The sequence below is a fragment of the Nannobrachium achirus genome (genome assembly GCF_963921795.1).
Source record: "Nannobrachium achirus genome assembly, chromosome: 6".
Taxonomy (NCBI): Eukaryota; Metazoa; Chordata; class Actinopteri; order Myctophiformes; family Myctophidae; genus Nannobrachium; species Nannobrachium achirus.
This window is the reverse complement of record NC_137815.1, coordinates 45,491,296-45,513,256: the sequence shown is the minus strand read 5'-3', so window position 1 is coordinate 45,513,256 and position 21,961 is coordinate 45,491,296. Positions and strand designations below refer to the sequence as shown.

Below are 21,961 nucleotides of genomic sequence, written 5' to 3'. Positions count from 1 at the left end.
ATTGGCAGGCTACCTTATATGTTTATATCTTTTATTAATATAATATATTATTAATATTTCAATAATTATCTCCATGTAAAACATTAACTTTTAAGTATACCGTTAGCTGTTAACAAAGAAACAGTGCTCTACATTGGGTGCCACAGCAGATGGAGGTTTTGATTGAGTATTTTATTAGACAAAAGTGGAGAACAGAACAAGTATAGTCAATACGTTAAAAGACCAAGAACAAGTACATTTAAACACCCTGTCTAAAAGGAGCATCCCACATAAGTCCTTTTACGGTCTTTTTTACGTCGGAAGTGTGAACACGCTCTTGGGAGTGACAGCTGTGAACGGCTCATGTGGTCATTTACATTGTTTCTAATGTTGTAATTTGGGAAACACAATAGTGCAAATAAAAACTAAGCATAATAGCCTCAAAATCATTCAGCACTAACATCAAAAACTCACACAATAATAATTTTAAATTCACATAAATAGATCCATTAAATCTTCTATTTAGTATAAGAATAAATAACTTTGTAGATCCATAGTATGCATGCACACACATTACTGTTTTAAGTTATGCACATCTTTTCCCTTGCTAACGGTACATAGTTTGCCTTGTAAAAGTAGAACATATCACTTTTTTCCCACATTAAGCTCAACATTGACAAGCATGGAAATTCTTTTTTCATCAGTGTTACGAACCTGAGAATTAAGACAAATTCATGGGACAGGTAAAATCCTGCTCCAGTGTGTGTCTTCTATCTATTTTACTATTATTGAGGAGAGGTAGGAGAAACAGACTAGCTTATTATTCATTAATGTCAGGAAATAATGTCAGACTTCCTCTGTAATCACCAAAATTCAGTTTTTTCCTGTCACAGAAAAACCCTATGACTTCATCATAGTTCCTGCTTCATGTCCTGCTAGGTTTGTTCAGTCGTATAATTTATTCATTTATTTATCTATATTTATATCCAGGGTTTCCTGCAGGAAATAGGCTTGGCCAGATGGTAGGCTAGGCGGGGACTCTTTTAATTTTAATTAATGAATTCGATAAAACTAATTCCCTTCATTTTGATAAATTCTTATTTTTGCCCTCAACATAGGAGGAGAAGTTGCTTAAACAAACACAAACGCAAAAGTATAGTTTGATTTGCACGTTTAGGAGGAATTTTGCATAACTTTCACCAGACTCTTGGTTGGGTGCTAGAGATTTCAGGCCGGGTAGCCCGCCTGGCCTATAAAGCGCTGCAGGAAACCCTGATATCTATATATTATCTACAGTATATATCTAAAATACCTTAGAGTGGCAACAACAAAACAATCGTATGATAAAACTGCAGACAAATCGCATCTGTGCAAGAACACTAGCTAGCTCAATGAACAAAAATTACCAGTATAGGAATTACATCTCACTCTCCTTCATCAGCAGACATCATCTGCTCTGGTCATTTGCTAATTATCAGTAAATTACCATGGCTTCTCAGAATCTTTCATTCAGTTGATTTAACCGCTCAAAACCAGGAAGAATCCTAGCGGACATAGAGATAACATTATTAGCTTTCTGCTGGCAAAGTACACCAGTGTACTGCAGCATTTGTGACTCTTGAGAAAATTCGAATGTAGACAAGCGGACCGTGAAGTTGCCTGTGTCAGGAGTTGTGTATGTGTGGGGGTACTGTATTTGTATTTTCCTTTTTGTGTGTGTATTTGTGCCCACGTTCTATGTATTTGTGTTCGTGTGTGATTATAGGTGTCATCACCCCTGCGTCCATGCCCACAGTGTTACTCTGCCTATTTATACCACAGAGTATTTCAGGTCAAACTAGACATGTATGTCAGTAACAACTCTCTCTCACTTTATCAGCAGCTCACTTAGATTTCCCAGGAATGTAAATGTTAAGATTGTCGTCCCTTCTTCAGTGGCAGCGTGCCATTTCTATTCTTGTTAACATTTGTAAATGTAGTTCTGGTTGGTATTCAGCTGGATTCTATTATGTATGCTTAAGCCTTACATTAGATCTTGAATCAACACTGTGACTCATTTAGCCTAGCAATATTCATTCCTTTAATCAAGTAGGATTGATCATCACAAAGCAGCATTTCACATTGTCTTGTGGCTCTGCCACGTTGTGGAAATAACCATAACTAGCTGTTTAAGCAGCAAATACCCTGGGAAACCTACTGAATATACTAGAATTAAATAAATAGTCCAGAAGCTTTTCAAAAAGACAAATTGTACTAATGCAGCCTTGCAGCTCTGCGTTTTTCAAAACCTCAAAGATGCCCACAGAACCTTGACTTAAACAGTTATCAAGTCTGAGACGTGAGAAATGATTGCAGGAAACCAAATATTCCAACCTCCAATTAGTAAAAGAAGTGGAGGGGCGCCCAGGGTCCAGGCGAGGCTCTAATGCCTGACAGTGTGTCGTGGGTTCGAGTCCCGTTCACATTATCCTCAATTTGATCAGCTGTCAGAGAAGGTGCAACTTAATGGAACCTGTATGTGTATAGAGATGGTTACATACACATACATACATACAGTACAATATAGTCTATATTTCATTCAGGAAATGGGCAGCTACTTCATGGTCCAGCACTGCTGCTGTTGTAGTAGCTGCTGCTGCTGCTGCTGCTGCTGCTGCTGCTGCTGCTGCTGCTGCTGGTGTTGGAATTGACTTGTGTGGCCAGCAGCCATGATGGCTCTATGGGCACAGTGGCCTGCCTTAGCTGCTTGTCTCTGTGCCATTGCTCCAGGCAGTCCAGTGCCTCGGGGAAGCTAGTGCTCTCGAACTTGTTGGCGAACATGCTGTTTTTGTCAATGATCCAGGGTAGGTCTTCCAGACCATAGATGCAGATGTCTCTTACATAACGCCCTGCGGAATTGATAAGACACAGTTTTGACTAGAAAATTACAACAAAAACAAAGAAGAGGATGCATCTCGGTTTAATTATTTCTTAACTTGGTGCTAACTTTCTTGCAGACTTGTCCGGCATACTATACAGTTTTAACAGACGCAACAAGTACATAATAGAATGTGTCAATTCTCTTATCTTATCTATCTACACTACAGTATCTCATTTTGTGTAAATTCGAGTCTGATTCATTTTCAAGAAAGACATTAGATTGAGTAGATAGGTAATCGAACACATATATTTCTTGTCAAAGGTAAATTATCATTCCGTTTTAATGCTTTTCGTGACAAAAACTTTATTTATTATTAAAATTCAAACGTCCATGACTCAATTGGACAATGATCCATGCAGGGTTTATCCAACATCTATTCAATTATTCCATGGTTCCTTATAAAGTCTCAAATTAAAATGCGGGAGAATTAGTTAAAAGTTGTTAAATTATCTTACATCCTACTAACTGTTGCACTCTGCATTCAAGCATGAAAAACTAAAAAGTATCCTATATCCAGTGTGATTACAGCAGACTGTACCTTTGCAGCCATTGTGTGCCGTTCCCTCTTGATCCTTCCATTTGATGGACCGGATTTCCCCAGCCCAGCCTCCATCTATGTGGCTTCCTGGAGCTTCTATTGCAAAATAACCAAACAATTCCATTATCAGTTCAAGTGCATTAATAATAGTCATTTGAATACCACCATTAATAATGCAATAGCACAAACCTAACCACAAGTCTAAACCAGTGAAAATAGTCCCTGGTATATCCAGATGAAACTCTGATTGATTAGTTTAAGACAGCAAATGGAAAAGTCAAAGTCCTGTTTTCTTAGATAATGTTTCAGGTGTCCAATTGCTTTATCCTATTTTTAACTGTTGGGAACTGTATCAGATGATAGCATGACTAGGTTTTGGGAGGATGTATGTCTATATGAAAGAGAAAATGGTAGCACTTAACAAAGATGTTAAGGTTAGGGTTAAACATGACTTTGTAGGTGAAATTGAGCCAGTAAGTAAATACAAAGGCTGCAATCCTATGTTATACTAATGTTAGAACTAATGTGCTTGTCTGTAATTCAATTCTATATATAATCATCAGAATAGGTATGACTCCTCTCATGGTTTACTGTATTTGTCTGGGGTGTGTGATGCCTAATTTATGGTCAATTGTCCAAAGGTGTTGTGTACCAAAAATGGCAGATCTACAACTCACAACACCTTGCATCCCAGAACAAGACACCCTCGTTACGCCAAAGTATAAATCAGACGAGGGAAATAATTGGTCCTTAGTTAAACACAAGTAATGAGCTTTCGATCTACCTTTGATGCGGTTGAGTGTTACCCAGTAGTGTTCGTCTGGACTGAAGGTGTCTCTGGACCACTCCAACAAGTCCCGGGCCACACGGCTCTTGAGGACAAAGTTTACAAAGTCTCTTGTGAGGGCATAGTATGCTGTGCCGAAATACACTTTGAGGCCGTGGGGAGCGGGGCGCTTCTTCCTTCCCCTCCCTCTCGGGCGCACATATGAGCCCACGACCTCCCTGTGCTGGAGCTCTGTCCTGTATCCCATGGCCGCTGGCTGCTTGATCCCCGGGGTCATGTTCCTGTCCCTCCATTCCTTACTCTGCATGTAACGCACCAGCTCTAGGTTGCTCTTGACAGGGAAGTCCTGTCCACACATGTTCACCACTTTCCTCCATGCCACCTTGGACCTCACCAGGTCCCTCATGCAGTTCACATCTGCCTGGAGGCGCGAGAAGCCGGCATACGTAACTGTCTCGCTGCGGCTGGAGAGGAAGATGTTTGGGAGGCAGCCGACCAGCCTTTGTATGGCCTCCCGGTACCTCCAGGGAGCCTTGGCGTCCACATGGATGCAGTAGATGTTCTGTGGAGCATAGACGGCCCGCAGCAGACGCACGAAAAGCTTTAACTCCTTGTGGATGGTCAAGATGAAGGCTAAAGGGTAGCTCTCCTCCTCGTGACTCAGAGGTCTTGTTATGAAGTGGAGAACTTTGGTCAAACGTGAGCAGTTTAGATAAGGGTTGACGATATAGCTTTCTACCTGGTGGAGAGAAAATATATTTATTGTTAGTTGTCATCACTTTATTTGAACATCTCCCATTTCTCCTAAGTACAGTATCTAAACCACTACAGTAGAATATTTTAGCTGGGAGCTGGCTTCTAATATAATCCACTCAGTCAGTAGGTTGGCTTCTCTGAAGCCTCCAATACATGAATAGCTCCACCACCAAACATAATGTCATAGGTGCAGGTGCATAAGAGTTAACTCATGACTCTGAGGGAGATGCAGTAGCATCGAAATGTCAGTCACCCTTTCAGTGTCAATTCTCTTCTGCATGCTGTTGTCCCTGCACCTGTGACGTAACCGGACTAGTCGTATTAGGCTGAGCTAAGGGAGTAGACTTGAGAGATGAATGAGCATGAGTGATTGTCAAACCTATTAGTCCGGCTGCCAACTTGGCTTTTATGGCATAGGTATGACATTTGGTATATAGTTTTTTTTATTGGCCTAAAGTGTTGTCTATATGTATACGTTCATGAAACCACTGAATGTTTTTCATACCAAACAAATGCTTGCAATAGATTCAGAAACATTAATAACCCCTAGTTTGACCCCTCACATGCTATTAAAGCTGATTTTGGGGGTATATCTTTCCTTTATAGTATAGTGTATAGTAAGTGAATGGGCCGCACACTTTTTTTTATTTTTATGTTTTTTTATCCCACGGTTTTTGCAACCCATTTTTTTTCTCACCCGGTGACTACCTAACCTGTAGTCCTGGTTTCCGCTCTCCCCCTGCCGCGCCAGGGGACATTGGGGAGCACCCGGCTGGCTAGGGGGAGGTAGTATAGAAACCAGGACTACTGCATGTTTTTGTGTGAGGGCCTATGCCCAAGGAGACACGGGGAGAACATGCAAACTCACCACAGAAAGGCCGCACACTTTTACTCCCATAAAAGAAATTTTCTCAATGCTGACAGGCGTCAGCAGGTGTATTCATGACTGTATGTATATAGACAATATTTTACATATATATATTTTACAAATAGCAACTCCATTCATGGGTGATATCCTTGGATGGACAGCTGCTTTTTCAGCAGTTATGGAGAACCCTTTTTCAAATTTTTAGCTAGTTCCATTTAATTCCCTTTATGTGGCCTCACAGACAGTCTTTTTATTGTAACGTCTCTGCTTCCTATGACCTACATACATTTGTACATCTCGATAATGCTTTCTCTTCACCACACCACACTCTGTACCACAAAGTGAATGTGAAAGAAATACTAACTGCATTTGCTATATTATGGGGCTGTAATATGTTGTTTGATGGTTATGTTTGTAAACCCTGGAATAAACCACAATATGGTATCAAAATATACTGTTGATAATATTATCGACAGTATATTCTTATTGATGATAAGGGTCGTGACAAATCTGGTTCGTCTACTGTACCACCAAAACAAAGTTACTAAAAAAGAAACATACCTGGCAATCACGCCTTTTCCATTCTAGTCCTTCCTCGGGCCTGGACAGAAAAGTACTACATTTAGCGGCAAAGGGCTTGCATCCGGACACTAGGGGCTGGGGCTCCATCTGTACCTTCGCCCTCAGGTAGATGGCCGAGCAGATCACAATGCTGATCCCAAGGCACAACAAAAAGCTGCACTTGGCCCCTTCCAGTTGGAGCATAATAATCCAGCTCCCTCTGTACAGGCAGCACAGCCCCAGATTCCTGCATTAAAGACAAAGGGCAGCCATTAGGACAACAAAGGAAATCGTCACTGTCAATTATGTCTACCGGTAGTTATTTCTAGGTAGTTACTAACAGGAAACTAAATGTGTATCCACCAAGATTAGACAGAGAGGAACTAGCTTGTAGATCAACTCCTTTTTGAAGTGCAACAATAGGCATGGAGGTATAGGCTGCAGCCTTGCAGTGCAAATATACTGTCATCATACAATCTGGCCAGGTTGTTCTCATGATTTTAATATGGTAATCATTCTATGGTTCGAATATACCGTTGGTAGCCTGTGTAACTGTGGTACTTTTATCAGTACGTGGTATAAAATTATCCCCGTTGGTAGCCTGTGTAACTGGTACTTTTATCAGTACGTGGTATAAAATTATCCCCGTTGGTAGCCTGTGTAACTGTGGTACTTTTATCAGTACGTGGTATAAAATTATCCATGCATGTTATTCAGCAGTTTCATATTTGGGGTGAGCAGCTGACAGTGTTAATTGAAGTGTGTGTAAATTGAAGTGCAGTTTGCTACTAGATCATGTCATTAGATTATAACTGCTTTACTCTGATAGGCTTATACATTTGGAAGGGTAGATCATCAAGCTGGACCATCCAATGGGGGTTTGATTTTGTAACTTGTTACCTTTTTTGAGCGGTGGTCACACCGTCTCCTTAGCGTGACTGTGTGTATAGGTATGTTAGTTTGTTAGTAACATTTTTGTTGCATGGCATTTGTAGCATGGTAATACCGCTGGTGACCAGTGGCTGGCCTGGGTGACCAAGTGGTGCTCTAGAGCAGGCCAGGCACACACACACACACACACACACACACACACACACACACACACACGCATACAGTATGTTACTTTGTAGCGAGCTGCAATACCACCGCGCTGTTGAGCAGGCCAGGCACTCACACTCAGACACTCTCTCTCTCACACACACGCACACTGATTAGTTAGGAAACTTAACTTCTAAATGAACTGCTCACATCCACCGCTTACTTCAAACATGGGTTTGATTTTTTTCAGTTCTCATGAGGTTGCAGGGGTGCCTTGTTCTGATCCTCTAAATATTACTTATATGTATGATATTGAAAATAGCATACAAGAGTATACTAACACACAGCAATATTCTAAAAGCCATATTCTTTGGCCAGTAAAACATCTTTCTAAATCCACCAGCCAATTTGGCTGCCAATGAGTCCTGTTCCAAAATGGTTAAAAAATGTTTTTTACACAGAAACATCATTTATGTTGTATATCTAGTTTTAAATGCTTAATTTATAGTTTTAAGTTGCAAATGAATCGTATTTCAATTGCTTCAGATATACTCTTATACAGACCAGCGACAGATATTACTCAGTTTGTACTGTAGAACTATTTAGGTTACTGTAACTGGATGCAATCCCAGTATTCTTTTTGTTTGCTTGTCTGTCCACTGTGCAAAATGCATTCATATACCAGGTAGTTCCAGCGAAACAATCATTAACAATCTGTTGGTTAGTCACTGGTGTGTCATTTGTTATGGTGCGGTCTCTTTAGTTTTTACCTGCTCTTTATTGTTTATTGTTGTTTAATTTGCTTAGTGTGCTTGCTTTAGTGATATTTAGCATACTCACACACATTCAAAAGGTTCCCAAGCTTGGTGTTTTAAGACAAGTCTTATCTGTGTGTGTGTGTGTGTGTGTGTGTGTGTGTGTGTGTGTGTGTGTGTGTGTGTGTGTGTGTGTGTGTGTGTGTGTGTGTGTGTGTGTGTGTGTGTGTGTGTGTGTGTGTGTGTGTGTGTGTGTGTGTGTGTGTGTGTGTGTGTGTGTGAGAGTATGTCTTGATGCTTCAGGAGCAGCCTGAAAGGCAAGACCTAAGGTATTGCAATAATCCAAGCCAGCAAGATGGTATGGTCTTCTCTGTTACTAACAGGTTTTATACATTAGTTGGAAAAAAAGAAAAGGAAGTGACTATCTATCAGCCTGCTTGAATGACTACAGTTCAGCACACTTGGAACGCCCTCCAAACCCTTCATCAGGCTCGTGTGTGTGTGTGTGTGGCCTCCCAAGCCTTGTTATCTTTATTCCCCATGCAGTAATATGAATAGTAGAAACACGCTGGTGACTGGTCCCAACTTTTACCTGGGACTTGCATCATCAGTAGGGTCCAACAGACCCATACAGGTTTTCTTTTATAATGTTATTTATTTTTTGTCAAAGGTTTTATAGTAAGGCTCATCGACATTTATGTTACAAGCTAGAGCAGATGGATGACTGACTGCATCGATTAATTGACAGCATGTGTGTGTGCAGTCACACCCACCCAGACAAATTTAATTATTAACAAGTAAAAAGGAAAGAAAAAAGAAAATGAGGAATAATAGGAGCATGTTTCCTACACTGCATAACTGTCATAGACATCATAACCTGTGCCTTCTCAAAGCGAAAGTGTGATGCGTGTGAATCATCAACTTTCAGAATCGTTTTTGGGGAAAATGATTCATTATTGGAGCATGTGGATGCAGTGATTAAGTGCAGCTGGAGCTGAAATTGAAGGTTGAAATTGAGGATCTCAATTGTATGTTTTCCCTCTGCTATGGGATGCTTTCAAGAAAATAACTGCCAATACCAGAACTCAATAAGCCACCATCTGGCGGAGTCGGGTACACTGCATACCAAACAACATATGATGCTGAAAGAAACACGTATAGATTAGATTCTGCTGGTATTCTGTTATTGTAGACCGTGCACCAAGTAAGATAATATAAATATATTGACTCGAGTTTAACACTTAAAGGTCATACAAAGTGCATTTTCTCCTATGAAGAAATAAACAATGCAAAAAAAGTGAAGTTGCAAATGCAAAACTGATGTGTACACAAAGACTTTCTGTGATAATGCAGTCTGTGATAATGTAACAGTGTAGCCAGAGTGACAGGACAGACACTCAGACTTCCCGAGCATGTCTGTCTTTCCTTCACGAATCCTTCTCAACCTTCGCCCCTAATAGGTTTACATGCCTGATTGACACACTTTAATCGTAATATAGTGTTTAGGGAACCGATACATAAATAAAAACACATATATATACACATATATAGCAACGGTTGCTTGTAGTCAGTTGTTGGGAGTTTGTGCAGCAAGGAAGTAGGATGCTATTAAATAATAAATACATAATAAATAATTATAACTATAAAGATAACTATAACTTTATCGTTCACCATTGTATTTTTTTATAGTCTGTGTGAACAGTGAACACTGCCATCAACTTGACTTAAAACTATACTTTTATAGATCTAGTTGTAGTGCTCACTGCTCAGTGTGAATGGCACTTTAGTCGTATTGATGTGGAATGTCACTGTCTGTCCAGTTTAACCTCTCTTGCAAGGGATTGCAGGTTTCAACTCGTCTTGTCTCAAAAGTCTGAACTAGGCTTTACATTGTCTGGAATGCTCACAACAAATAAACTGGCTGTTAGCTCAGCCAGTTTATTTGTTGTGAGCACGAGGCCCCTGTTCGACTCTGACTCATAATAATCTAAAACATGACATTATTATGAGACTCAAGTCAATACAAATTCAGAACAGAGCAATATTATACAGTATTTTGTCCGAACGATTTGATTGATAGACTCAAGTCAATTACAAATTCAGAACAGAGCAATATTATACAGTATCTTGTCCAAACGATTTGATTAAAGGCTACAGGGTTTTGATTACATTATGAGAAAGGAATAGGCTATTTCAAGAAATAAAATGATGAACATTAGATTGTACAAAATAATGTAAATCAAATTATGCTTAGTTACATAATCTTAATTGGGGAATAGCGTAGGTGTGTTGGAACATTTGATGCTTCGGGTGTCTCCGAGGATAATTCTAATCATCAGAGAAATCTGCTTCTATTTCTCAGTGGTAACTATTAATTGTACAATTAAGGTAGCCATCAGGGTGAAATATGACAAATCTGACAACTGTATTGAACACACAACTAAAGAGATAATGTGTACCGATTTGCGTGACATTTGGACAAAATCTGTGAAAGATTTGAGGCTGATGTTCTGCGTCGAATGGTTTGGGAGGACGGACAGGGGTGAAATCATAGTCTCGGCCACGCCTTTGGCCTGGCAGAGACAAGAAACATTTGTAGCTGCCTGGAAATTATTTCGCTTTCTGATGAAATCCCACAACAAGCGCACACAGGGCATAGTGACATACAGAGCAGAAACCCCCAGGGTTACCTAGGGTTGCCTAGGGTACGGTTGGTTGCACTGTGAGTGGGTGTGTCTACAATGCCTTGTGTTCTTTCCTCACCATGTTAGGCTATCATTTCTACCCTTGAAGATAAGGATAGAATTGTATTGTGGGGCCCCCACAATAAGAAAACAGCCATTCTGTCTTCTCTGACTGGATGCTAGTAAGGAGTAAAGGAAAGACAGCCTTTTAATTCCTAGAAATCATTGAGCTGCCGGCTATTGATTCTAGATGTCTGGTTAATGATAGATGTATTTGCTGTCAAAGGAACATTTTTAGCCATTGTTTCAATGCTGATAAAAGACAACCAGGATTATTGTTTTGAGAAGTATAACCATTTCTGGATTTTTACCCAGAGTGACAGGACAGGACAGACACCCAGACCTTCCTTATGTATCTACTACTTCTAACGTTTATAAAATGTATCAAAGCTCCTTTGAATTGAATTGTATTAACTTTGCGCGCGCGCACACACACACACACACACACACACACACACACACACACACACACACACACACACACACACACACACACACACACACACAGTTTCCAAAGTGGAGGCACAGTTAGTCAGTTACCTTGATTTCAGTTGAACCCGTAGTCCTTAGAAGATGTTAAACATTAGCCCCTGTCCTCATAGTGTAAATAAGAACATTAATCCAAGGAGTGTTACAAGACTCCATCTGGCGACAGACAAAGAACAGGAGTCACATCGGTGGAAGGCATCTTCTTCACTGTAATCAGCAACAGCAGCCGCAGCAGCGGGAGCATTGATAAAAGACATGCGCTTTGTGTAGATCTGAGTATCCAGAGATGTTTTGCTGCCGTCGTCTCAGGCAACGAGTGGCCCAAGGGTCTTTATTCTCAATGCTTGAGCCTGTGACGGAGGAAGTAAGTCTCTGCGTGTGTGTGCGTGTTTCTGTGTGTGTTATGCGGTCTTGTTACATTGCTGAGCGAGTCTCTCCTCCATCCCCTTGAGACAGGGGCCTGCCTGGTTACCGGCACGTCCACACACACAGAATCGCCTCCTCTCACTCCAGTAGTTCTTTCCTGTCTCCTCCCCTTTGTTGTTTTGCTATTTTGTCACTTTGTGTTTTCACACCTTTGCTTAACTTTCTGTCTTGCATCGTTTCATTGCAACTTCACCACTTCCACTCGACTTTTCAGATGTTTCAGAATGATCAGTCCTTGCAGAGCCCCAGCCAAGTTAGTGGAGCATAGTTTGAAGTATCCACACGTTGTATCTCCCCATCCATGTCGCCCTCTTGTCGCCTCTCAGATGGCTGGTTCAGTGCCACATCAAAATGCCGGTTGAATGGTTTACTGGCTTGTTGCACAGCTGATGAGTGAAATAAACGCTTAGCTGCCCAATCCAGTTTTTGTCGTAGTTGTTGGGAGCAGCAACAGCAGTGTGACTGAGTTTGGAGCAGCGCTCTGAGTTTGTTTGCTGCCTGGTCAGCTACTGAGATTAGCTCTCTTGTGTTAACAGAGCACACGGCCAGGGTCCAGGTCACTCCCACTGAGCTTGCACTATATAATACACATACACAATCATTCCCCTGCTGGTCACTGAGTGCTTTGAGGCCAGACATTGTTTTCACCCCTATCCTTACGTTTGTTTGTTAGTTTGTTAGTTAGTTAGTTTGTTTGTCTGTGAGCAGCTAATCTGTGGCACCGCTAGACTGATCGATTTTACACTTTGCACTCACAATCTCTTTGAACGAATCTCTGACCCAAATGTTTCAAATCAGCCTTGCTGTAGAACTAACGGGCAGTAAAAAAACTTTTAACCCTTATAGGCCATGCCGTGAGTTGCCTTTAAAAAGTTTTTTGTCCTAAAGAATATGTCCAAAGCGCACACAAACCGGTACACATTATCGTGATAAAAATGAGTCATTCAGATTTGTTAGATTCACTTCCAGCTACAAATGGCTTCCAAAGTTTGTGGGAGGAGCCTGTTTACAAAAACTCATGGACCTCATGAAAGCAGCGTCCATTCAAATCTACCCCCAATTTGAATCGCACATCTAAACGGCACATCTAAATTTGCCACAAATGCTACAAATGTCACTGTTTGTTGCAGAAATGTGAACCCTCCCCCACCCTGGCCACAATATGACTTCCGGTTGGTTCTAGCGGAAGTGGTGGAAGTGCTGTGTTTAACGGAAGTTACGTCCTGTGTTGTACTCTTCCGTTGAAATTCTCATGGCGGAAGTTGAACCAGGCTTTTCTCTTCGCAGATGAGTAAGCCTGGCTACGCGAGGCTACCCCTCCCCACACCAAATTAGGAAACGTTTTTTTTTAGTCATGAGTCATGTCAGTGAACAGAGTTTTTTGTCTGTAATTGCCCTCACTAAATTGTAGGCTTACTTGCAAATATAGCAGATCTACAAGCTCAGTGTTTTGAGCTATTGTGTAGACCATGGGGAATGCGGCCAACTAAGTATAGGGCCCATATAAGTCGGGTTTAAGTGGTTAATTTAGCATTGAGTGTTGAACAGACAGCTTTTATTTTATTAGGTCAATATGTAAAAGTGGACTCTGCCAAGATAAAATTCAATGTATGCGTAGCAAATTTGTTTACCAGTCATAAAAAAGTTCCTCAGGCGATGAGGAAGTTCCTTTTCACCCCCAGAAATGTTTGAAGTTGCTTGATTCAGTATTCAGATATTAATATTAATTTTACCAGACACACCCCCGCCTCCTACCTATACAAACCCATTGTAGCTTCAGACTACATTTTAACCACATTGGATTAATTTGTTGTGGTTACTGATATTGTCCTTCTAATACGTGAGGAGTCTGTGTGTTATTATTTTAAATAACCTTTTTGCAATTCATTATAAATTAAACTTTGCTGCTCTTTATCATTGTGTATGCTAATAATAACTCAATATCTTTTCATGTTCATTGTGTCTTTGGGTTCAGTGTGGCGACCCATTCCAAGAACAAGATATTGTGGTGATCAACGGCACCAAGGAGGACGTGGACAAGCTGAGGGAGAGCATGGAGGAGAAGAGGGCCAAGGCAAAACAAGCCAAGGTTGGTTCTCTTTTGTTCTAGGTCATACATGGGCAACTGGCGGCCCGGGGGCCACATGCGGCCCCCACCTTCACTTAATGCGGCCCACAGGTTAATACCGGAATACTGATATATTATTGATTTCAGCTGTTACAATTCCAAACATGACCTGCTTTAATTCCGTCAGTCAGTATTAGTAGCTTAATGACTAGTATAGGAGTATTAAAATGTATTTTTTTATGTCCAATGTATTTGTATTTAGGTTCATAAAGTTAACATGAGTATATAACTAAATGCATTTGAAATTAGATAAAAATGTTACATTTCAGGATTCCAATTCAAAAACAACCAAAAATAATTCAGGATTCCAATTCAAAAGAAGCAAAAATAGCCGATCTACAAGCTCAAAACGCATCGCAGCGCGATGCGTTTGCTTCTTTTGTATGAGATACTAGAATGACAAAGTAGGACGTAACAATATGCAATGTGGCCCTCTGGAGCGACGGTGGAAATATAGTGGCCCTCGCCATCATCAAAGTTGCCCACCCCTGTTCTAGGTCCTACAGGGGTGTCCAAACTGCGGCCTGCGGGCCAAATGCAGCCTGAGGACAAATTTTATGTGGCCCGCGGCTTCATTGCTAAATTGTATTATAAACGGTCCACCAGCACCGTCAAACTAGAATATTTTCCCAGATTATAATTTGTCAGAATTCCTTGTTCCCTTTTGTCTCATTCTGAAGGGGTTAAAGAAAGTTGTTATTTGTGTTTTACCTTGCACGTCTGGTTACATTTGGTATTGTGAAATCAGGCTGTTTTGTTCAGAACACACGCCTGACAAAAGACCATTACTATTAAATATTGATGATGATAGTTAAATAAAATTGTTTAAATGCGATGCATATGTACAGTATGAGACTTTGTTATGGTTCGAAGGTACATTATGTCAGGAGATGTATTCTGCCCATATTTTCTAATGTGGCCCCCTTTTGAAAAATAATTGGACAATCCTGTTCTAGGTAGAGCTGTGAAAGAATATTCTATATTCGAACATTCCTTCCAATGTCAACAATAAAAGAATATAAGACAGTAAAAAATTAAGCTTCGATTTAATTAATATTTAATTAAAACAAATCTGCCGCACGTCTTGCGAGTTAAACGTTAAAAGGCGCCTGGTCTCGCGAGGCAGAGGTCTCCACCCGCCGCTGCAAAAGTGAGCTGATCTACAAGTCCACAATGCGCCACTGATCCAATACGTTGTAAACCAACCAACCAAAACATAATCCTTTGTTTTGATTATAATTGCCTGTTTCATGTTGTGGTTGTTCCAACTTCCATCACAGCATAGAGATCGCCAACAGTTACCGTTTAACCTTTCAGAATTTGGTTATCGGTAAGCACTAATGGTTAATGGTGACTGGTGAGATTGGTGACCGATACAAATAACCGATACAAATAAAAATTAAGAAAATCAACCCGCGCGATACACCAAAAGCCAAAGCCCCGGACGCCGATGTCTGTGTAACAACCATGCAACTATATAGGCGATGCAGTCACACATTTCTGAAGGCTCTACCCGACACCAATATCTGTGTAACATCCATGCATGCATCTGTCCGCGAGACGCTGACAGAGAGACAAGCGTGTTTAGCATCAGGAAACAACAGCGATTGGATTTTCCAAAACAGACCCCGTTAAATTCTCCATTTGGCAATCCCTGTCGGTGCGACACGTCCCAGCCCGGACTTGTATCAATCAAAACCATACAGCTCCGAATGTTCTGAATGCTCCGAATCCCCGGGGGGTTTTAAAGGGAATATTCAAATGTCATTTTTGGCCAATTTTGACAGCTCTAGTTCTAGGTCAAATGCTGTACTGTAACAACTGATATTTATCCATCTAATGTAGTTATAATGTATCTTGGTATTGTCAGAAGGTGAGAACATTGTGTTATGTGGGTTTGCCACAAGATGGTGAGAGGGTTTTTCTTTTTGTCAGTTAGACTATATCAAAACCACAATGTGCGTGTTGTGTTTTAGGTTAAATGATAATTCTATCTTATTTGTGACTTGTTTTGTATTTTATTGTATTGTAATGTATTTTTTCCTTCAGAAATCAAAAAAGAGCAAGGTTGCTGAGAGTGCATCAAAACCAGAGTCAAAAGGTGGGTACTGGACGGTATGTGATGCCTGAGTGACATGATTGATCTGTTGAATACCCAGTAATCCAGTAGGTGATGTGGTCCATTCCAAGCTTGACCTCAGATGAGGAACATAATTGAACTTTAATTTGCAATTGTGTTAGTTCAAAACAAGCAGGCTTTGCCACAACATTCAAACAATCAAACTTTATTAAGGACACATGGTCCATAGCGACATAAAAATAACATAATATCAAATCAAATCAGTTTGATTAGCTTCAGCAGCGTTGCTTACATCACAGTATACTAAGTAGTCACCCTCATGCAGCCTGCCAATTATTGTTTCTAGCATTATTTCATTAGGAAGTAGATGAGCATTTTTCTTTCAAGTATGTAGATAGATAAAAAGATCCGTTACCAAAAACACGTCGCGTTTGCCGTTTACACCTCGTGTTGGCTCGTTTTGTCTGTGTTTACATGACAATGACATGAATTCACACAAAATGCTATAGTGTCATGTGCTGTGTAGGCCTATATGCCCTTCAACTATAAAATATATATTGTTTTTAATGAGACATGCGTTGTAATTACGTTCCCAAATATTATTGGCTGTTTTCGCATATTGAATGGGTCCCGTAGCGCAGCCAGAGCCTGACTGCAGAGGCGTCAGTGGCAAGGTATGGCAGCATTGGCAGCTACCATACTTTGGCTGCAGGGTAAAATAATAAAATGTACTTCATAAAATAAATTCATCATGCCTGTTGCTAAGGATTGCCAACATGAACGGTGTCTTGCATGCGTGCCTTCGCACGTGCAAGACACCAGTCATGTTGCAATACCTTGGCTTTTGCTGAACTGCATGATGCCACTGGCTGGTGAGTCAGTGATTTCTCTGGAAGAGACTGTCAGAGGAGGGAGCGAGAGGAGGAAATGATGACTTACCTCCAGAGAAAATAGCCTAGCCCTAAAATATATTATAGAATCCTTGGCAGCCAGCAGCAATGGACTATATATTCCACGATAAAGTTTACAGTTCACACCTATGCCTATATTGCCTATATTATCATGACATGCCCAGGCCAGGATATGTGGTTATTGACACTTTCTACCAAAGGCAGCATATTGACAATAAAGATGGCAGTTAAAGATATGGTGGGTGTGTAGTACTGTGTACTGCAGGGGTCTTCAACAGGGGGTCCGGGACCCCTAGGGGGTTCTCAGAGTTACTACAGGGTGTCCTCCAAATCTTTGTGTGATAGAAACTTTTTCTCCTTTTTTATATTAACCACTTGAATCCTATTGTCCATATTATGAGAACTGAAGCCAAAAATAGCTGATCTACAAGCTCACCAGCTTGTAGATCGGCTATTTTCGTCAAAGAGCCTCGTGCATAGGGGAAAAAGAGCAGACTAAGTACAGAGTGAAAGGTCAAGTTTATTAAGTGTTGATGGTTCAAGTGGGTAAATATCTGATAACACAAATTGACATGATTCCAAAATACACTGATGATTCTGCTGTCAAACAATGAAACTATGGAATCTATTAAAAGGTTCTGGGGGTCCTTGCTTCATCTCTCTCTCTCAACTAAGGGGTCCTTGCCCTGAAAACGTTGAAGACCCCTGGTGTACTTTTCAAGTCTAACTTGGTGTGTGTATACCAGACCACGGCACAGTGTTACACCAGGACTGTCTTTGCATTACGTTGGGGTGGCTTCCTGTTGGGTCCAGCAGTGCTGCATAAGGCACAATGCTCTCCCCTCACACTCCAACAAGGCGTTGGCTAAGAAGGATACAATGTTTATTTGTACCATCCAGAACGTCATCACAAGTCTCAATGAAACAATAAAAAGGCCAAGTACACATCCTACCCCAAATGCTTCTGTTTGACCTTGGCTTCTAATTCTATTTTAAGATATTTTGATTCTTTTTATGTTCAAACTGGCTTTAAACAGTTTTCTTTTCTTTTTTTCTACACATCACCTTCTGCACACTTTCACTGCAATGAAAAGAGGTTGGGTTCCATGTTTACATGAGCAGATCCGCATTCAAATGTACCTTCCTATATGCCAATTCTTTTGTGTTTTATTAATTGTATTTGCCTTTCCCCCACAGATGATGCAGGCTCTCCACAAGTGGACGTGGCAGGGACAAGCTCTGCACAAAATGGTGGTGGTGAATGCAGCCAGTCGGGTATGCTCACACGTCTATATCCTGATACATACGTCACTAGTTGGTTTTATAGGCTTATGATGGGTGATATGAAGAAGATATTGGCGAAGTACAGTCAGTGACAAATTGAGAAATATCCTCTTTTGTTATGATTTTATGTAACAAACCTCCCAGTCTAGTTACTGCAAATCATTATCAGAGTATATTGTCTTGTTTATATTTTGCCTTCCGATTGAGGGTCTAAGGACAAAGGGGCGTTGTTTGTTTCCTTCATATGTGGGCCCTTTGAGACTGTTAACAGCGACAGCCAAACAAATGGAAGTCGATTTGAGATTAATTTAGCCCTTGTCTTAGTTTATAGGCAAAGCTCTTGGGATAGATATGAATAACAGAAAGCCCAGCTAATCATCCTATATGTTGGGCTTTGTACTCTACCATTGTCCCATAGCATCAGTGACTGCATAATGTGATTGATGCAGTTTTTCATACAAATGTTTTATTTATTGAATGTGTGCTACTACTAATAATGAACCACTTAAACCTTATACTTAAGTTGACCGGGGTCCCCCAGTGGTCCTCTCCTTTTTTCACACTATACCAAATGTCTTCACCAAAAATAAGCTCACAACACATCAACATTGTGATCGCCTATTTTTTTTTTAGAATGTTAGTTTTCTATAACCTATCCAGAATAGTGATGCTGGGGTTCATGTGATAAAACGTATGATGGTTACTATTTCTTTCATGCTCCTTCCTAGCTGTAGCTGGACCCTCTGGCTCGTCCAAGCTTACCCCTGGCAGCAAGAGGTCTGTCCAGACCATGGAAGAGAAATCAGAGGTCTTCAAGTCCCTGTTCACCAGCCATAGTTCTGCCAAGCGCACCAAAGACCAGACCTCCAACTGGGTGACCCACACCCCGTACCACTTTTAAGAATTATGGATCCGGGCAAACAAAGACCACTTATTCACAAGGTGGCAATATGTTAGAGTGAGAGATTACGCATTTGATATTACTCAATTGACTCACATTTGTGTTACACATTTCAGAGCAATCTTAGACTAAAGCTCCCAGTCCTCAGTTCTAATAGCCATGCATTCTCCATCTCTCTCCCCTTACCTCTCGTTCTCTCTCTCTCTGTCACTCTGACACACGCACGCACGCACGCACACACACACACACACACACACACACACACACAACCTCCTAATCATCCCCACAGGCCCTAGTATTTAAATCCCCAAGCTTATCTATGTGTTTTGTTCACTAATACTGAACACACATATTCCCTTGGACCTCTGTGATGTCAATAAGATGCGTATTGAGAATAATGCTACAGTGCAACAGGTGATTTGGGATTTGGCTATGAACCTATACATGTCTTGGCCCAAACTGTTGCTCTATTGCACCCTAGTGGAGGCCTTGTGTATTACAGCAGGTCTTGCATAAGTTGTCCTTAAAAGTTCCAACTTGGGCAGTTATCTTTGGAGGCTTTTCTTTTTCTTTTTTTACTGGCTCATTTACATGTTCATCCAGGCTTAAGGGCTACTTCAGAGTTCAGACCATTGGTCCTCAACTCAAACCTTTTCTGTAGGCTACTTTGGCCTCATTTAAATTTCTGCCAGGTGCAAGGCTTCATGGTGAGTGGCCTCCAATTGTCCTAAAAAAAACATCAGTAAACATTGCTTCTCCTGCAATGCCCATACTGGAAAAGCTTTCCTTGATTACTTTGTGAGAACTAAGATCACATCATTGTGAATCATAATGTGAAGGGGGGAAAGAATTCTGAAACATGTTCTATAATTGCATGACTTGTGGTTACTAGTAAAGTTGGTACAAATTCTCTATGACCTCCAAAAGGTAATGCATAATCTAGATTTCTGTATTCTTTCCCCCTCATCATGCAGTAGGCCTATACCAGGGGTTTTATCTTATTTATTGTGATTTATGTCGTCATTGTAATGATGCAGAGATATTTACTTTGAAGTCCAATTTCTTCTAGTTCCATGAGCTAGTTGTTCATGGGTGGGTTATGTTAATGTTTTATATTCATCTTGTTTTCTACACCTGGCTTCAAAACTGTTGCTTTATTTGTCTGAGTGGACATAATATGTGATTTTATTTTCTCCCCTTTTATCAGTAAAGTACACAGAAATAAAGATGATTTTTTTTTTTTTAGCTTAAAACTTGGTTGGCTTCATTTCCTTGAATTATCTATTTTTGTGACTTGGAAGACTAATAAAGAAAATAAGTATACAGCAGATGCAGTAGTGCCATGTTGTGTTCAGTCGTTTTAGGTTTTGTCATGTCACCCTTTATACATTAATACTTTATTCTAATCCGTTATAATCTATAGAGTCTTATAATGATAGTTGTAATCAATTTTAACAATTTATATTGTATTATAATCACAGTTTCTTACCGATAGCTGGAGTAGGCTACACCCGCATGTGCAAAAGTGATTTGCATTAGAATACAAGCCACTCATCTACATTACATTGTTAGGCAAGATGCAATGACCTCCACGCTCCACCTATAGATAAGGACTAAGGAGTGTCAATGACTGGAGTCTGCAACCGGCCCTACCGGCCCAATGGTTAATCCAGCCCTTATGTGGTGTGGTGCTAAAGCTGCAGTCGAAATCTGTCTTAAACAGGCGACTACTGCTATACTCGAAACTGGTAAAAGACAAAGCCTATCCTTACCTCCCCCATTTCTACTGTAGGCCTAAATACCTTGTAGCCTACTATATATTTTTCCTCTGCATAGTAGGCTACTGTGTTCTGTCTGCCATTCAATGTTATGAGTTAAAAAATAAATAAAAGTTTCATGTGTAAACAAGCCGTAAGGCTTTCTTGGATCTCCTTTTAGTTGACCTTGTACCAGTGAACTGTACCGTCATGAACATGTACCTTTTCCTATGCAAACTTCTTATAAAGTCTTCAAAGACGTCCTCCACATTTTCCAAAGCACTGGTCTAGAAGGAATAGCCTATCGTATCCTTCCTTGGCTTATATGAGATACTTAAATGGTTTCCTGTGGAAATAAGCTTAGTCTTTTCTAGGATCTCCTTTTAGTAGACCTTGTACCAGTGAACTGTACCGTCATGAAACTTTCCTATACAAACTCCTAATAAAGTCTTCAATCAATCAATCAAAGGACAGGTAGGTCACATATTGTTCTAGCCCTGAAACATGGCGGTCGACCAGATTATCAACGACCGTCATGTTTCAGGGCTAATATTGTTCCAGATTTGGCAGGTGGGTGGACAACACACTTGTTAACATCCTTGTTGTAACTGGCAGCTATGCGCTCAGCTGTTAGTGCGCAAAGTTTGAGCCAGGCAGCTGCCAGGCACCTCTAGCAGAATTACTGAGATTTGCCCAAACTCAAGTCACAGGGCAAATAGTGTGGTCTATATAAAAGTCACAATTTCACAACGAGTACACCAGTCAGTTTCACGTACCGTAAAGTTAGTTGCCCTGGTGCATTAACTCCTCGTCTTATGGTCTATCAAGTCGAAGGAGTGAATATCCCTCCAAGAAGAAACTGATGTTGTTCATGTTCTCCCCAATCCATGTCTCCGTGAAACAGAACAGATTGGTGTTCTTAAAATCCTGGTCATGCTATGTAATGCAAGCGTAGAGTCAATCCATTTTATTCCGAAAAGCGCGCCAGTTAGAGCAGACTAGGGAAACGGCTACTTCTCCTCTTGAGCCGGTTGCGAAA

At 40.7% G+C, this 21,961-nt stretch overlaps 2 protein-coding genes across 4 annotated transcripts in view; one reads left to right on the top strand and one right to left on the bottom strand.

Annotated features, from left to right (window-relative positions):
• rtf2 (replication termination factor 2) overlaps positions 1-20,491 on the top strand; it is a 29,400-nt gene extending 8,909 nt beyond the window's left edge. The window contains exons 6-9 of the mRNA XM_080729139.1: positions 13,837-13,950; positions 16,039-16,090; positions 18,178-18,255; positions 18,993-20,491. Coding sequence (XP_080585265.1) covers positions 13,837-13,950; positions 16,039-16,090; positions 18,178-18,255; positions 18,993-19,165 — 417 coding nt within the window. The 3' untranslated portion in view covers positions 19,166-20,491. The remainder of the gene's footprint in view (positions 1-13,836; positions 13,951-16,038; positions 16,091-18,177; positions 18,256-18,992) is intronic.
• Positions 182-21,716, bottom strand: gcnt7 (glucosaminyl (N-acetyl) transferase family member 7). Of its 3 annotated transcripts, none has more exons than XM_080729136.1 (5): positions 21,699-21,716; positions 6,410-6,656; positions 4,222-4,963; positions 3,438-3,533; positions 182-2,867 (listed from the first exon to the last, which is right to left on the bottom strand). In XM_080729136.1, the coding sequence occupies exons 2-5, from the start codon at positions 6,611-6,613 to the stop codon at positions 2,578-2,580; spliced, it is 1,332 nt and encodes a 443-aa protein (XP_080585262.1). In that variant the 5' UTR covers positions 6,614-6,656; positions 21,699-21,716; the 3' UTR covers positions 182-2,577. The 3 variants fall into 3 exon arrangements, with proteins under 3 accessions (XP_080585262.1, XP_080585261.1, XP_080585263.1); XM_080729135.1 differs by lacking the exon at positions 21,699-21,716 and adding an exon at positions 11,487-12,341; XM_080729137.1 differs by lacking the exon at positions 21,699-21,716 and adding an exon at positions 10,966-10,997.
• Positions 21,717-21,961: the final 245 nt, after the last annotated feature.